Raw genomic sequence first — 18724 nt, 5'->3', positions numbered from 1 at the left:
TGAGTGGTGGTGGGTGATTGTGAGTGGTGGTGGGTGATTGTGAGTGGTGGTGGTGGGTGATTGTGGGTGGTGGTGGGTGATTGTGAGTGGTGGTGGGTGATTGTGAGTGGTGGTGGTGGGTGATTGTGAGTGGTGGTGGGTGATTGTGAGTGGTGGTGGTGGGTGATTGTGGGTGGTGGTGGTGGGTGATTGTGAGTGGTGGTGGGTGATTGTGAGTGGTGGTGGGTGATTGTGGGTGGTGGTGGGTGATTTTGAGTGGTGGTGGGTGATTGTGGGTGGTGGTGGATGATTGTGGGTGGTGGTAGGTGATTGTGAGTGGTGGTGGTAGATGATTATGGGTGGCGGTGGGTGATTTTGAGTGGTGGTGGGTGATTGTGGGTGGTGGTGGGTGATTGTGAGTGGTGGTGGGTGATTGTGAGTGGTGGTGGTGGGTGATTGTGAGTGGTGGTGGGTGATTGTGAGTGGTGGTGGTGGGTGATTGTGGGTGGTGGTGGGTGATTGTGAGTTGTGGGTGATTGTGAGTGGTGGTGGGTGATTGTGGGTGGTGGTGGGTGATTGTGGGTGGTGGTGGGTGATTGTGAGTGGTGGTGGGTGATTGTGAGTGGTAGGTGATTGTGAGTGGTCGTGGGTGATTGTGAGTGGTGGTGGTGGGTGATTGTGAGTGGTGGTAGGTGATTGTGGGTGGTGGTGGGTGATTGTAGGTGGTAGTGGTGGGTGATTGTGAGTGGTGGTGGTGGGTGATTGTGGGTGGTGGTGGGTGATTGTGAGTGGTGGTGGGTGATTGTGAGTGGTGGATGCTTATTGTGGGTGGTGGGTGATTGTGGGTGGTGGGTGATTGTGAGTGGTGGTGGGTGATTGTGGGTGGTGGTGGGTGATTGTGAGTGGTTGTAGGTGATTGTGGGTGGTGGTAGGTGATTGTGAGTGGTGGTGGGTGATTGTGGGTGGTGGTGGTGGTGGTGGTGGGTGATTGTGAGTGATGGTGGGTGATTGTGAGTGGTGGTGGGTGATTGTGGGTGGTGGTGGGTGATTTTGAGTGGTGGTGGGTGATTGTGGGTGGTGGTGGATGATTGTGGGTGGTGGTAGGTGATTGTGAGTGGTGGTGGTGGGTGATTATGGGTGGCGGTGGGTGATTTTGAGTGGTGGTGGGTGATTGTGGGTGGTGGTGGGTGATTGGGAGTGGTGGTGGGTGATTGTGAGTGGTGGTGGTGGGTGATTGTGAGTGGTGGTGGGTGATTGTGAGTGGTGGTGGTGGGTGATTGTGGGTGGTGGTGGGTGATTGTGAGTTGTGGGTGATTGTGAGTGGTGGTGGGTGATTGTGGGTGGTGGTGGGTGATTGTGAGTGGTGGTGGGTGATTGTGAGTGGTGGGTGATTGTGAGTGGTCGTGGGTGATTGTGAGTGGTGGGTGATTGTGAGTGGTGGTGAATGATTGTGGGTGGTGGGTGATTGTGAGTGGTGGTGGGTGATTGTGGGTGGTGGTGGGTGATTGTGAGTGGTGGTGGGTGATTGTGAGTGGTGGTGGGTGATTGTGAGTGGTGGTGGGTGATTGTGGGTGGTGGTGGGTGATTGTGGGTGGTGGGTGATTGTGGGTGGTGGTGGGTGATTGTGAGTGGTGGTGGGTGATTGTGAGTGGTGGTGGGTGATTGTGAGTGGTGGTGGTGGGTGATTGTGGGTGGTGGTGGGTGATTGTGAGTGGTGGTGGGTGATTGTGAGTGGTGGTGGGTGATTGTGAGTGGTGGTAGGTGATTGTGGGTGGTGTTGGGTGATTGTGGGTGGTGGTGGGTGATTGTGGGTGGTGGTGGGTGATTGTGAGTGGTGGTGGTGGGTGATTGTGGGTGGTGGTGGGTGATTGTGAGTGGTGGTGGGTGATTGTGAGTGGTGGATGCTTATTGTGGGTGGTGGGTGATTGTGGGTGGTGGGTGATTGTGAGTGGTGGTGGGTGATTGTGGGTGGTGGTGGGTGATTGTGAGTGGTTGTAGGTGATTGTGGGTGGTGGTAGGTGATTGTGAGTGGTGGTGGGTGATTGTGGGTGGTGGTGGTGGGTGATTGTGAGTGGTGGTGGGTGATTGTGAGTGGTGGTGGGTGATTGTGGGTGGTGGTGGGTGATTTTGAGTGGTGGTGGGTGATTGTGGGTGGTGGTGGATGATTGTGGGTGGTGGTAGGTGATTGTGAGTGGTGGTGGTGGATGATTATGGGTGGCGGTGGGTGATTTTGAGTGGTGGTGGGTGATTGTGGGTGGTGGTGGGTGATTGTGAGTGGTGGTGGGTGATTGTGAGTGGTGGTGGTGGGTGATTGTGAGTGGTAGTGGGTGATTGTGAGTGGTGGTGGGTGATTGTGGGTGGTGGTGGGTGATTGTGAGTTGTGGGTGATTGTGGGTGGTGGTGGGTGATTGTGAGTGGTGGTGGGTGATTGTGAGTGGTAGGTGATGTGAGTGGTCGTGGGTGATTGTGAGTGGTGGTGGTGGGTGATTGTGAGTGGTGGTGGGTGATTGTGGGTGGTGGTGGGTGATTGTGAGTGGTGGTGGGTGATTGTGGGTGGTGGGTGATTGTGAGTGGTGGTGGGTGATTGTGAGTGGTGGTGGTGGGTGATTGTGAGTGGTGGTGGGTGATTGTGGGTGGTGGTGGGTGATTGTGAGTGGTGGTGGGTGATTGTGGGTGGTGGTGGGTGATTGTGAGTGGTAGTGGTGGGTGATTGTGAGTGGTGGTGGGTGATTGTGAGTGGTGGTGGGTGATTGTGAGTGGTGGTGGGTGATTGTCGGTGGAGGTGGGTGATTTTCGGTGGTGGTAGGTGATTGTGAGTGGTGGTTGGTGATTGTGAGTGGTGGTGGTGTGTGATTGTGAGTGGTCGTGGTGGTGGATGAAAAGTGCGCGAAGGAATGTGCAGAGACGCGCGCGTGCGATGACACCGAGAGACGGAGAACGGAACGCGTGGGTCAGAGGACACGCGCCCAGGCATGAAGTCATCAAACTGTTAAGTGAGTGGAGGCTCGAGCAGCACGCTTCACGGTGGCAAACAAGGACCGGAAGGAACACGGTCGAGAGGAGGACTACCGAGGAGAGGGAGGCGATGATTACATTATCTCACGGTGCTCGGGTGAGTTGTTGAATCGCAGGATCGTGAAACGTTGCGGCGGCGAGGAGAGGCCTTCACACAGCAGCGGAATGAGCATGGCTGCTGGTGGGTGACGGGTCACGGAGGTGGCGCGAGTGTGGTTAACTATTCACTATTTTTTTATTTCACCAGATAAGGCCGTGTAGCTCTTTTTCAGACGCGACCTGGCCAAAAGATGATAGCTCAACGAATTGGCTCATCATGCGGAAATGTATAGCGGCCGAGTGCTCTAAACGCGCGTTTCCAAACGTGGAGGGGAAACCCCGGAGGACCCGGGGGAAAAATTGCAAGCGGAGAGAGACGCGCAAAGTCCAAACGTCCACAGCGGCAGGCGTCAGGGTCGGGATCGAACCCACGGACATCCTGCACACCAGGCGAGGTAGTAAACATCTCCTAGTCACACACAAATATACAGCAGGCGTCAGGGTCGAGATCGAACCCACGGACCTCCTGCACACCAGGCGAGGTAGTCAACATCTCCTAGCCACACACAAATATACAGCAGGCGTCAGGGTCGGGATCGAACCCAGGGACCTCCTGCACACCAGGCGAGGTAGTCAACATCTCCTAGCCACACACAAATATACAGCAGGCGTCAGGGTCGGGATCGAACCCACGGACCTCCTGCACACCAGGCGGGGTGGAGACGGCCGTGGCTGATCCCGCGAGTGGCACGAGGAGGTTTACTCACGCGGGGGTTCACGGTGACGGGATTGAGGTTGGGGGGGGGGGCTATAGAAGGTGTGCATCTCCCGACCCCCCTCCACCACCACCACCACCCCCCCACAGCCCCCCCACCCCACGGCCCCCGACCTACTTAGCAAGTGGAGCATGGCGGCGTTATCTTTCATTTATAAACACGGAGCTCGTGGTCTCAAGTGTTATCGAGTCTCCGCGCACACACACAAAGACACACGCGCACACACACGCACATGCAAAGACAAAGACCCCCCGTATAGCCTTGACAGACTGTTGGGGCAAGTGCTGTTAGCGAGCAGCGCCTATGAAGGCCGGCACGGCACACGAGGGGGTGCGTGGCCAGCACCACGCCCGACCGCCTTTGTCTTCCCAGTTGGAATCGAACCCGGGTCGCCGGGTTTATAGCGCAGCGCGCTAACCGCTACACTACACACACACGTACACACACTAGACACACACGTACACACACTGGACACGTACACACGTACACACACTAGACACACACGTACACACACACGTACACACACTAGACACACACGTACATACACTGGACACACACACGTACACACACTGGACACACACACACGTACACACACTAGACACACACATGTACACACACTAGACACACACGTGCACACACTAGACACACACTGGACACACACACACGTACACACACTGGACACACACACACGTACATACACTGGACACACACACGTACACACACTAGACACACACGTGCACACACTAGACACACACTGGACACACACACGTACACACACTGGACACACACACGTACACACACTGGACACACACACACGTACACACACTACACACACACACGTACACACACACACACGTACACACACTGGACACACACACGTACACACACTGGACACACACACGTACATACACTGGACACACACACACACACGTACACACACACACGTACATACACTGGACACACACACGTACACACACTAGACACACACGTGCACACACTAGACACACACTGGACACACACACATGTACACACACTGGACACACACACACGTACACACACTAGACACACACACACGTACACACACTGGACACACACACACGTACACAAACTGGACACACACACACGTACACACAGTGGATACACACACGTACACACACGTACACACACTGGACACACACACGTACACACACGTACACACACTGGACATACACTGGACACACACACACACGTACACACACTGGACACACACACACATACACACAGTGGATACACACACACGTACACACACTGGACACACACACGTACACACAGTGGATACACACACGTACACACACTGGACACACACACACGTACACACACTGGACACACACACACGTACACACACTAGACACACACACACGTACACACACTGGACACACACACACACACGTACACACACTGGACACACACACATGTACACACACTGGACACACACACACGTACACACACTGGACACACACACACGTACACACACTGGACACGCACACACACACGTACACACACTTGACAAACACACACGTACACACTAGACACACACACGTACACACACGGACACATACACACGTACACACACGGACACACACGTACACACACTGGACACACGTACACACACTGGACACACACACACGTGCACACACTGGACACACACACACGTACCCACACTGGACACACACACACGTACACACAGTGGACACACACACGTACACACAGTGGATACACACACACGTACACACACACATGTACACACACGTACACACGCGTATACACACTGGACACACACACATGTACACACACTGGACACACACACACACGTACACACACTGGGCACACACACACGTACACACACTGGGCACACACACACGTACACACACTGGACACACACTGGACACACACACACGTACACACACAAACGTACACACACTGGACACACACACGTACACACACGTACACACAAGCGCCCTTGTCCGTGATTCTATGAAGTGACGCGGAGTCACTCAGCCTCCCCCAGGACGGGAACTCTGCCACGATCGCGGCTCTGGGCAGGAACGCGGCGGGGATGATGATGGTGGTGGTGATGATGATGACTCTAACGATGTGATGATGATGGTGGTGGTGATGATGATGACTCTCACGATGTGATGATGGTGGTGGTGATGATGACTCTCACGATGTGATGATGATGCCTCTCACGATGTGATTATGGTGGTGGTGATGACTCTCACGATGTGACGATGATGGTGATAATGATGACTCTCACGATGTGATGATGATGGTGGTGATGATGATGACTCTCACGCTGTGATGATGGTGGTGGTGATGATGATGACTCTCACGATGTGATGATGATGGTGGTGGTGGTGATGATGATGAGTCTCACGATGTGATGATGGTGGTGATGATGATGACTCTCACGATGTGATGATGGTGGTGGTGATGATGACTCTCACGATGTGATGATGATGCCTCTCACGATGTGATTATGGTGGTGGTGATGACTCTCACGATGTGACGATGATGGTGATAATGATGACTCTCACGATGTGATGATGATGGTGGTGATGATGATGACTCTCACGCTGTGATGATGGTGGTGGTGATGATGATGACTCTCACGATGTGATGATGATGGTGGTGGTGGTGATGATGATGACTCTCACGATGTGATGATGGTGGTGATGATGATGACTCTCACGATGTGATGATGGTGGTGGTGATGATGACTCTCACGATGTGATGATGGTGTTGATGATGATGATGACTCTCACGATGTGATGATGATGGTGGTGGTGATGATGATGACTCTCACGATGTGATGATAATGGTGATGATGATGACTCTCACGATGTGATGATGATGGTGGTGGTGATGATGATGACTCTCACGATGTGATGATGGTGGTGGTGATGATGACTCTCACGATGTGATGATGATGCCTCTCACGATGTGATTATGGTGGTGGTGATGACTCTCACGATGTGACGATGATGGTGATAATGATGACTCTCACGATGTGATGATGATGGTGGTGATGATGATGACTCTCACGCTGTGATGATGGTGGTGGTGATGATGATGACTCTCACGATGTGATGATGATGGTGGTGGTGGTGATGATGATGACTCTCACGATGTGATGATGGTGGTGATGATGATGACTCTCACGATGTGATGATGGTGGTGGTGATGATGACTCTCACGATGTGATGATGATGCCTCTCACGATGTGATTATGGTGGTGGTGATGACTCTCACGATGTGACGATGATGGTGATAATGATGACTCTCACGATGTGATGATGATGGTGGTGATGATGATGACTCTCACGCTGTGATGATGGTGGTGATGATGATGACTCTCACGATGTGATGATGATGGTGGTGGTGGTGATGATGATGACTCTCACGATGTGATGATGATGGTGGTGGTGATGATGATGACTCTCACGATGTGATGATGGTGGTGGTGATGATGACTCTCACGATGTGATGATGGTGTTGATGATGATGATGACTCTCACGATGTGATGATGATGGTGGTGGTGATGATGATGACTCTCACGATGTGATGATGATGGTGATGATGATGACTCTCACGATGTGATGATGATGGTGGTGGTGATGATGATGACTCTCACGATGTGATGATGATGGTGATGATGATGACTCACGATGTGATGATGATGATGCCTCTCACGATGTGATGATGGTGTTGATGATGATGACTCTCACGATGTGATGATGGTGATGATGATGACTCTCACGATGTGATGATGATGGTGGTGGTGATGACTCTCACGATGTGATGATGATGGTGATGATGATGACTCTCACGATGTGATGATGATGATGACTCTCACGATGTGATGATGGTGTTGATGATGATGATGACTCTCACGATGTGATGATGATGACTCTCACGATGTGATGATGGTGTTGATGATGATGATGACTCTCACGATGTGGTGATGATGATGATGACTCTCACGATGTGGTGATGATGGTGATGATGATGATGACTCTCACGATGTGATGATGGTGGTGGTGATGATAATGACTCTCACAATGTGATGATGATGGTGATGATGATGACTCTAACGATGTGATGATGGTGTTGATGATGATGATGACTCTCACGATGTGATGATGGTGGTGATAATGATGACTCTCACGATGTGATGATGGTGGTGATGATGACTCTTACGATGTGATGATGGTGGTGATGACTCTCACGATGTGATGATGATGGTGATGATGACTCTTACGGTGTGGTGATGATGATGATGACTCTCACAATGTGATGATGATGGTGGTGATGGTGACTGTCACGATGTGATGATGATGGTGGTGGTGATGATGTTGATTCTCACGATGTGGTGATGATGGTGGTGATGGTGACTGTCACGATGTGATGATGATGGTGGTGATGATGATGACTCTCACGATGTGATGATGATGGTGGTGATGATGATGACTCTCACGATGTGATGATGATGGTGGTGATGATGACTCTCACGATGTGGTGATGATGGTGATGATGATGACTCTCACGATGTGATGATGATGGTGGTGATGATGATGACTCTCACGATGTGATGATGATGGTGGTGATGATGATGACTCTCACGATGTGATGATGATGGTGGTGATGATGACTCTCACCATGCGATATCTGTGGGGTCGGCGCGTCCGGGGCTCGCGCACAGCCAACCCGAGGCTCGACCGTGTGCGTGTGTGTGCGTGTGTGCGTGTGTGCGTGCGTGTGTGTGTGCGTGTGTGTGTGCGTGCGTGTATGTGTGCTTGTGTGTGTGTGCGTGTGTCCGTAGGCCTCCCCCTAGGTCGACTCAGCCTCAAATGAGTACCTGGCGCGTTGTGTAAAACATCAGCACTGGGGAGACAAGGGTGGTGGGACGTGGGTCTGGCGACCCAGACCCTTCGTGTGCCGTTCCGACATTTGTCCCAAGGGCACTTGTGTTGTCAGGGCAGGCTGGAGGATCCCGCAGACCCCCGCGGCATCGTGCCACGTAACCACCCCACGCTTGGTGGACGGGGCTTGACTAAGCCCATCATCCCTCCGGGGTCGATACAAAAGAAATGAGCGCGCCACTTTGTGGAGAAGTGAAACAGCAATTTGCCCTGTGTGTAGACTCGCCCCCGCCATAGGAATGTGGAAAGCCCACCACTGGCTCTGCAGGGCTGTAAACAGGATATGAACCAACGGACGCCTTTGTGCTAATTTTAGCGGCAGGATCCTACTCTGACCTTTGATAGTTAATTTTTGTTTGTTCCCGTAAAAAAACAACTATCAAACTATGATATATTTTTATTTATTTTACCAGCTCTTTTTTTCCAGACGCGACTTGCCCATCACAAATGAGAGCTCAACGACGTGGCCCATCGTCAAACCACAACCACTCGCTCGTTATGCGGGGGGGGGGGGGGGGTGCCGTCTCTTCTAGTGCGAGGCCCTGGGGGGGGCGGTGGTGGAAGTCGACTCCGCATTGTCCCCGTGGGCCCTGGGTGGGCCCTGCGTGAAGGCGATGCCTCCCCCACCCCTCGTGGTGCGTGCTGAAGGAGTCTCCCGGGGGGGGGGGAGGGCGACTCCCGGTGTCCTGCCACGCGAGGCCAACTCAGACTCACGCAGGAGCAGACCGTTTCGCCTGCTCCCCCCCCCCTCTAACGTTTGTCTCTTCAAAGCGAACAAAAACACACACATATATAATAAACATATATATAAAATCAGCAGCATCGGTTCAACGCGAGCACAACGACGGCGTGGCGCCTCGTCGGTGGTTCGGACCAACGCCGGTGAACTACCGGACGTTTATCGGCGAGGTTCCCACCTCTGTGTGAGACATGGGTCACGGTTGGACGCAGAACTCTACGATTCACAACTTGCTTGGGGGGGGGGGGGGGGGGGGGTCGAGTGGAGTGAGAATCAGGAGCACAATTCCTCAGGGACATGAGAATCACGCGGCTGGGGCTCGGCGAGGACGCCCCGGGTCAGTGCTGTGCGTCGCTGTCGCCGCGACTGGGCACAGAACAGACGCCAAGAGGCCGACCCTGAGACTCCAGGGTCAGGGGGAGGGGGCGGGGAGAGGGAGGAGGGGGGTCTTACCCCCTCGCCGGACTCGCGTATCCCCACGGACCCCCAGGAGCCACCCCAAATAATCCCAGATTATTTCCCCCACCCCCTCGCACCCCCTCGCACCCCCTCGCACCCCGCCCCTCCCTGATGTCCCAGCGGCCCCAGAGGTCGCGCGACCGAGGGGAGAGAGGAAGAAGAGAGAAGGGACAGAGGAAGGAGAAAGAGGCGAGAGAGAGAGAGAGAGGGAATGGGTGGAAAGAGTGAGTCTACGGGAGAATCAGGCGCAGAGAGAGAGGAGGAGGAGGCGTTGACTCGGCAGCGCGGGGAGCCGGAGACGCGCGTGTCCAGACCCCGTCTGTGCCCCCCCCATATCCTCCACAGCCCCCCACCGCCCTCTACCCCCCCCCCCACCCCGCACAAAGGGGACCCTAGGTGTTGAGGGAGTCGAGGTATCCCAGGTACCCCCCCCACCCCGCCCCTCCCCAGATTTCCCCCCACCCCGCCCCCTCCCTTTCCCGGGTGATGAATCCGCGGGCGCGCGTGCGGGAACGCGCACTCAATCAAGGGCGCTCCCACGTGACTCCCGCCGCTCCCCCCGGCATCCGTCACCCCCCCCCCCTCTCACCGCCCCCCCCTCCCCCATCCGCTTAACCCCCGCCCCTGTAATTAAAGGCCTCTCCCCTGGGTTGCGTTTTTTGTTGTTGTTTCTTATGGGACGAACGCTCGCCCCGCGCTGCTCTTGGGCTGACCGCTACAGTGGGGGTCACGGGGGGGAGGTGGGGGAGGGCGAGGGACCTTGACCCCCCCCCCCACCACTAATAGCCTCATGCTGTGTCTGTCATTGCTGTTAGCGAGCACCTCATGGCACGAGTTGGGGGGTGCGCCACACAAGACGGGTCGGGCTGCTGCTGCGGCGTTATCGACAAGCGTCGTGACACAGGTGAAGCACAGCACGGTTATCGACAGGGCTCGATTATTGCAACTCGCTACTCTACGGGACGTCTGGCGCACGAACATCAGCAAGTGGCAGCGGGTGTGAGATTCGTTGGCACGCGTCGTGACGGGGATCTGCAAGATCGGACCGTGCACGTCCAGCACTCGCTGAGCATGAACGAATACATTGTAATGTCGCACCCATCACACACCAAGTTATTGCCACAAACGGACCACAACAGCTCGCTGATCTCGTCAAGGAATATAAACCATCGCGCGAACTTCGCTCGTCCTAGCAGCGGGTTTTGGCTGGGCCATCGAACGAAGGCGGCGGTCACCGCATCGCGCGCTTTCACGTGCGCTTCTGCAGCCGTCTGGAACGTTCTTCCTTCCGATATTAGGAAGCCACCGGAGCTATGCACTTTTAAATGTAAATTTTAAACGAATTTCTTTAGAGCCGCGTGTTGTTGTGTTTAGTTTGTTGTCCTTCCCCCGCACCTCCGGTTTGTGCGGTTGGCTACGCGCGATGCGATAGAAGTCCAACATAAACACACCCCATTGGAAACCTCATTTGCCAGTAACAAAATATGATAATTGGTTTTGTACCCTTTTATCTGGCAACAAAACTGACACCTTTTTTACAAGGAGTCATGTTTACATTGACCACAATACCTGCGGTCGGAACGCACACAAAAAAACAACAACTCTGATAATGTATGCACTGTCCTTGAAATTGATTGGTCCACACCCGAGACAGCTTTCTTTAGAGCCTCGTCTCACATGGCGTTGGACCAGAAGACGCCAAAAGGCGCACAACTCAAAGACAATGCACCATCAGAGTATGAGAGCTCGGGGTAAGCATTTACACCATTGGAAACCTCATTTGCCAGTAACAAAATATGATAATTGTTTTTTTACCCTTTCATCTGGCAATAAAACTCACACTGACCGCAGGTATTGTGGTCAGTGTAAACATGACTCCTTGTAAAAAAGGTGTCAGTTTTGTTGCCAGATAAAAGGGTAAAAATTTTTTATCATAAACACCCCCCCCCCCCCCCCCCTTATAGGCTGGCTTAACAGACTTTGAGGGCAAGTGCTGGATGCTGTTAGTGAGCATCTATGGAGGTCAGCATACACACGCGTGTACACACACGTACACGCGTGTGTACACACAGATTCATGTACACAAAGGTGCATACACACGCGCACGTTGTCCACACACACACCCAGGTGTGTACAGACACACACACACACGTGTACATACACAAGCGTACACACGTGTACACACACACACACGTGTACACACACACGCGTGTCCACGTGTGTGTGTGTCTGTACACACCCATGTGTGTACAGACACACACACACACGTGTACATACACAAGCGTACACACGTGTACACACACGTGTACACACACACACGCGTGTCCACGTGTGCGAGCAGCAGATGGTGGTTGTGATTCCTCGCGGTGTTTAACCCGAATAGATTTGGCTACAAAAACTATCTTTTATCCGAGTTAATGATCGAGCCGGACTCAGAGGGAACGGGGTGGGGTGGGGGTCCGGGGGGAGGGGCCGCCAGATGTCACAGCGCCACCTGCATCCCCTCCCCACCTCATTATTAGTGCCCACCTCAACCCCCCCTCCACCCCCCCCCCCCACAATTGACAAACACAATCAGTGATGCCCCCCCCGATCGCACATTATACCCCCTCCCCCCCTGCCTCTTCCCGTCCTCCCCGCGCACTGTGTGAGTGAGTGTGAACATATGTCCCAGCGATCACAGCTCTCCAGCCAACCACAGCTACCCACCGCAGCCAGACATAACCACAAACCACTACGTCAGCCACCGCAGCTAAACCACCGCAACCAAAGCTACCCACAACAAGCACATATAACCACAACCACCTCGGCTAACCACCAGAGCTAACCACCACAACCACAGCCAATCACCACAAATAACCACCACTACAACCGCAACCACCACGGCTTACCCACACAACCACAGCTAACCGCAAAAAACACAGCCAACAGCGAACAACCACAACCACAGCGAACAACGCTTACCACCACCATCTCGTCTGTCTCGCCCAGACACCAAACCTTCTCCAAGGGTCTCTGCCGCGGGACCAGAGTCAAACCTGACCCCGGTCCACTCAAGAGGCGAGCGACGCGATCCGAATCTCTCACCACACGCCGCACGGAGCGATGAATTCTCACTCGCCAACACCACACGGATCGATTCTGCGTAATCGATGACTCCGCACACTCGCCCAACACACGAGTGTGGATGTCACGGGCGCTGTCCTTGGTGCTAATCACAAAGACAAAGATCCCCCGTGTAGGCCACACCGACTGTTGGGGCAAGTGCTGCTGGTGAGCAGCACCGGTGAAGGCAGACGCTGCGCACGAGGGGGTGGTGTGATCAGAACGACGCCCGGCCGCCTTTGTCTCTTGATTGACGTTTATAGACTGCGCCAGGTACTAATTAAAAGGCTGAGTCGACCTTGAGGAGACTCAGGGCGAGTACAAATTTTCGCTACTGTTATTGGTCGTGAGCGGGAATTTAACTCAGGTTGCCGGGTTGGTAGCGCAGTGCGCTAACCGCTGCACGACCGCTCCCCATACACACACCCATAGCGGAAAAATAAACGCCCCAACACATACGAATATAGACACACAGGCACACACACACACAGATAAACAAAGGCAAAGATCCTCCGTGTAGTCTTAGCACACTTTTGGGGCAAGTGCTGCTAGCGAAGGCCGGAACGGCACACGAAAGGGTGGTGTGGCTGTGACCACGCCCGGCCGCCTTTGTCTCCCCAGTGGTAATGTTTACACAACGCACCTACACAATGAAATTATTATGATACTCCACATACACACCATACACACTATGGTGACACACCGCTCATACACCACACTAACAAACACCACACACAACCCACACACTCCACACGAACATATTCACACACATTGCACACACACCACGCCACCGTAACACACACACGATACACACCACACTCACACCACACCACCCTAACACACACACGATACACACCACACTCACACCACACCACCGTAACACACACACGATACACACCACACTCACACCACACCACCGTAACACACACACGATACACACCACACTCACACCACACCACCGTAACACACACACGATACACACCACACTCACACCACACCACCCTAACACACACACGATACACACCACACTCACACCACACCACCGTAACACACACACGATACACACCACACTCACACCAGACCACCGTAACACACACACGATACACACCACACTCACACCACACCACCGTAACACACACACACGATACACACCACACTCACACCACACCACCCTAACACACACACGATACACACCACACTCACACCACACCACCCTAACACACACACGATACACACCACACTCACACCACACCACCGTAACACACACACGATACACACCACACTCACACCACACCACCGTAACACACACACGATACACACCACGCTCCGGTAACACGACACACAGCATACTCAGACTCACCACACCACCGTAACACACACACACAACACACACCACACACTCACACGACACAGACTCACACTGAACAAACCCAGCACGCACACCACACACACAAACACACCCCACACACCACAGTAACACACGACACACACCACGCGCCAACTCACTCACGTTCCTCATCTGCAGCGCGCAGGTGGAGGCGGTCACCTCACCCCGCCTCCTCCACCTCCCCCTTCCTCCCCCCCCATCCCCGCCTCTCCCTCCCAAGGGGGGAGGCGGGGGTGGGGAGGGGTTGAAGGAGGGAGGAGAAAGGAGGCGGGGGGGGGGTGCGAGGAATGGGACGGAGGAGGGAGACGCAGGAGGGATAGGGGAGGAGGGGGGAGGAGGAGACGGAGGAGGAGGGGAGGGAGGGAGAAGGAGGAGGGGGGAGGAGGGAGGGAGGGAGAAGGAGGAGGGGGGAAGAGGGAGGGAGGAGGAGGGAGGAGGGAGGGAGAAGGAGGAGGAGGGAGGAGGGAGGAGGAGGAGGAAGGAGGAGGGGGGAGGGAGAAGGAGGCAGGGGGAGGCGCCGCTCTCAGCAGACACGACAACCACGTGGGGGTGGTGGTTGGGGGGAGGTGGAGCGGGGGGGGCGTCCCGAGAAGACGTGAGGCGGGGGGAGCCGAGGGGAGGGGGGAGTCGCGCCCACTGCAGAGACGGCGCGGTGGACGCGCGCGCGCGAGAGACGAGAGAGAGAAGAGAGAGAAGAGATAGACGAGAGAGAGAGAGGGCGAAGAGAGACGAGAGACCTCTCACGCTCGGCTCGTGGACTCGGGGCTCGGTCAGTGCGCGGTGTGGCGAGGGTAGGGTGTGTGGGCGGTGTAGCGTGCGTGCGTTGTGTGGTGTGTGTGTGCAGTGTGTGTGTGTGCAGTGTGTGTGTGTGTGCGTGTGGTGTGTGTGTGTGTGCAGTGTGTGTGTGTGCAGTGTGTGTGTGTGCAGTGTGTGTGTGGTGTGTGTGTGTGGTGTGTGTGTGGTGTGTGTGTGCAGTGTGTGCAGTGTGTGTGCAGTGTGTGTGTGGTGTGTGTGTGTGGTGTGTGTGTGGTGTGTGTGTGGTGTGTGTGTGCAGTGTGTGCAGTGTGTGTGTGGTGTGTGTAGGGGGTAGGGTGTGTGTGCAGTGTGTGTGTGTGTGATGTATGGTGTGTGTAGGAGGTAGGGTGTGTGTGTGTGTGGGACGTGTGGTGTATGGTTCTTCCGTTGCGAACTGTGTTATGTGTGTAGAGGGTAGTGTGTGTGGTGTGTGTGTGTAGAGGGTAGTGTGTGTGTGTGTCGGGTAGAGTGTGTGGTGTGTCTCGCCTGTGGTGTCTGTCCGTGTGTGTAGCGCGGTTGTGCTGAGTGTATTGAAAGTGAGTTCTGGGGGAGTGAGGTCTGTGGTGAGTGAGTCTCGTGTGGTGAGTGAGTGTCGTGTGGTGAGTGAGTGTCGTGTGGTGAGTGAGGTCTGTGGTGAGTGAGGTCTGTGGTGAGTGAGTGTCGTGTGGTGAGTGAGTGTCGTGTGGTGAGTGAGGTCTGTGGTGAGTGAGGTCTGTGGTGAGTGAGGTCTGTGGTGAGTGAGTCTCGTGTGGTGAGTGAGTGTCGTGTGGTGAGTGAGTGTCGTGTGGTGAGTGAGGTCTGTGGTGATTGAGGTCTGTGGTGAGTGAGGTCTGTGGTGAGTGAGTCTCGTGTGGTGAGTGAGTGTCGTGTGGTGAGTGAGTGTCGTGTGGTGAGTGAGTGTCGTGTGGTGAGTGAGTCTCGTGTGGTGAGTGAGTCTCGTGTGGTGAGTGAGTGTCGTGTGGTGAGTGAGTCTCGTGTGGTGAGTGAGTGAGTCTCGTGTGGTGAGTGACTCTCGTGTGGTGAGTGAGTGAGTCTCGTGTGGTGAGTGAGTCTCGTGTGGTGAGTGAGTGAGTCTCGTGTGGTGAGTGAGTGAGTCTCGTGTGGTGAGTGAGTGTCGTGTGGTGAGTGAGTGAGTCTCGTGTGGTGAGTGAGTCTCGTGTGGTGAGTGAGTGTCGTGTGGTGAGTGACTCTCGTGTGGTGAGTGAGTGAGTCTCGTGTGGTGAGTGACTCTCGTGTGGTGAGTGAGTGAGTCTCGTGTGGTGAGTGAGTCTCGTGTGGTGAGTGAGTGAGTCTCGTGTGGTGAGTGAGTGAGTCTCGTGTGGTGAGTGAGTGTCGTGTGGTGAGTGAGTGAGTCTCGTGTGGTGAGTGAGTGTCGTGTGGTGAGTGAGGTCTGTGGTGAGTGAGTCTCGTGTGGTGAGTGAGTGTCGTGTGGTGAGTGAGTGTCGTGTGGTGAGTGAGTCTCGTGTGGTGAGTGAGTGTCGTGTGGTGAGTGAGTGTCGTGTGGTGAGTGAGTCTCGTGTGGTGAGTGAGTGTCGTGTGGTGAGTGAGTGAGTCTCGTGTGGTGAGTGAGTCTCGTGTGGTGAGTGAGTCTCGTGTGGTGAGTGAGTGAGTCTCGTGTGGTGAGTGAGTCTCGTGTGGTGAGTGAGTGAGTCTCGTGTGGTGAGTGAGTCTCGTGTGGTGAGTGAGGTCTGTGGTGAGTGAGTGTCGTGTGAGTGTGGTCTGTGGTGAGTGAGTGTTGTGTGGTGAGTGTGGTCTGTGGTGAGTGAGTGTCGTGTGGTGAGTTCTAGGGGAGTGAGTATCGCGTGGTGAGTGTCGTGTGGTGAGTGAGTGTCGTGTGGTGAGTGAGTGAGTGTCGTGTGGTGAGTTCTAGGGGAGTGAGTATCGTGTGGTGAGTGAGTGAGTGTCGTGTGGTGAGTGAGTGTCGTGTGGTGAGTTCTAGGGGAGTGAGTATCGTGTGGTGAGTGTCGTGTGGTGAGATTCTTTGGGGAGTGGAATCAAAGCAGAAGACGGCTGCGAGGAGAGAGAGACTGAGAGCGGAACTCCTCACCGCCGCCACTCAATGTGAAGAGACTTCGCCTCTCCTCGCCATGCTAGCTGCCGCATAAGTCGCGCAGTCGACGCGGCCGTGAAGAGCGATCGGAAGGCGGCAAACGGAGACTCAGCAGGGAGAGTCGCCGAGAGTGGACGCGAGGAGAGCCGCGGAGAGGTTCGTGGGGAGAGTCGAGGGGCGAGGCGAGGCTGAATGGAGACGCGGGAGCGAGCGGGAGGCGACGTCTGGATAACGGAGGGGCAGGGCCCCGGAGGGACCCCCTGACGGGGCCCCCCCGCGCCCGCGCCCCCGGGGGGCCCCCTCGCCCCCCCGGGTGGGCCCCATGCCCCCCTGGGCCGACCCCCCGATGCCGCCGCCTCGCGCGCTCTGCCTCCTGGGGGCCCTGGCGGCAGCGGGGATACTCGTGGTGGTGGCGCTGAGGAACAGGGCCTCCCGTGATGGTACACGCAGAGTACACGCAGAGTACACAGAGTACACACAGAGTACACAGAGTACACACAGAGTACACAGAGTACACACAGTAGAACACGCAGAGTACACGCAGAGTACACACAGAGTACACGCAGAGTACACACAGAGTACACACAGAGTACACACAGTAGTACACGCAGAGTACACTCAGTAGTACACACAGAGGACACACAGTAGTACACGCAGAGTACACACAGTAGTACACACAGAGTACACGCAGAGTATACACAGAGTACACACAGTCGTACACACAGAGTACACACAGTAGTACACACAGAGTACACACAGTAGTACACACAGTAGTACACACAGAGTACACGCAGAGTACACACAGTAGAACACACAGAGTACACGCAGAGTACACGCAGTAGTAAACACAGAGTACACACAGAGTACACACAGAGTACACGCAGAGTACACACAGAGTACACACAGAGTACACGCAGAGTACACGCAGTAGAACACGCAGAGTACACACAGAGTACACGCAGAGTACACACAGTAGTACACACAGAGTACACACAGAGTACACGCAGTAGTAAACACAGAGTACACGCAGAGTACACACAGTACACGCAGTAGTACACACAGAGTACACAGAGTACACGCAGTAGTACACGCAGAGTACACACAGAGTACACGCAGAGTACACACAGAGTACACACATTAGTACACACAGAGTATACACAGAGTACACGCAGTAGAACACGCAGAGTACACACAGAGTACACGCAGAGTACACACAGAGTACACGCAGTAGTACACACAGAGTACACGCAGAGTACACACAGAGTACACACAGAGTACACGCAGTAGAACACGCAGAGTACACGCAGAGTACACACAGAGTACACATAGAGCACACGCAGTAGTACACACAGAGTACACGCAGAGTACACACAGAGTACACGTAGTAGTGCACACAGAGTACACACAGAGTACACGCA

At 54.6% G+C, this 18724-nt stretch overlaps 2 protein-coding genes across 21 annotated transcripts in view; one reads left to right on the top strand and one right to left on the bottom strand.

The window, feature by feature from the left end:
• The window catches only part of CXXC1 (CXXC finger protein 1), a 61995-nt gene extending 48850 nt beyond the window's left edge, over nucleotides 1–13145 (bottom strand). The window contains exon 1 of the mRNA XM_032963524.2: nucleotides 12934–13145. The gene's annotated coding sequence lies outside the window, so the exon portion shown is untranslated. The remainder of the gene's footprint in view (nucleotides 1–12933) is intronic.
• A 1926-nt stretch (nucleotides 13146–15071) lies between these two features.
• The window catches only part of LOC116947588 (chemokine-like protein TAFA-5), a 34685-nt gene continuing 31032 nt past the window's right edge, over nucleotides 15072–18724 (top strand). For 2 of the 20 annotated variants that reach the window (XM_076070703.1, XM_076070722.1), the window contains exon 1: nucleotides 15072–17746. In XM_076070703.1, coding sequence (XP_075926818.1) covers nucleotides 17629–17746 — 118 coding nt within the window. In that variant the 5' untranslated portion in view covers nucleotides 15072–17628. The remainder of the gene's footprint in view (nucleotides 17747–18724) is intronic. The other 18 variants (XM_076070721.1, XM_076070720.1, XM_076070704.1 and 15 more) reach the window with 18 other exon arrangements.

The sequence above is a fragment of the Petromyzon marinus genome, chromosome 30 (genome assembly GCF_048934315.1).
Source record: "Petromyzon marinus isolate PM22_M1 ecotype Great Lakes invasive population chromosome 30, UKy_Petmar_22M1.pri1.0, whole genome shotgun sequence".
Classification (NCBI taxonomy): Eukaryota; Metazoa; Chordata; class Hyperoartia; order Petromyzontiformes; family Petromyzontidae; genus Petromyzon; species Petromyzon marinus.
Note: the sequence above shows the minus strand (reverse complement) of the source record. Positions and strands in the feature narration are given on the sequence as shown.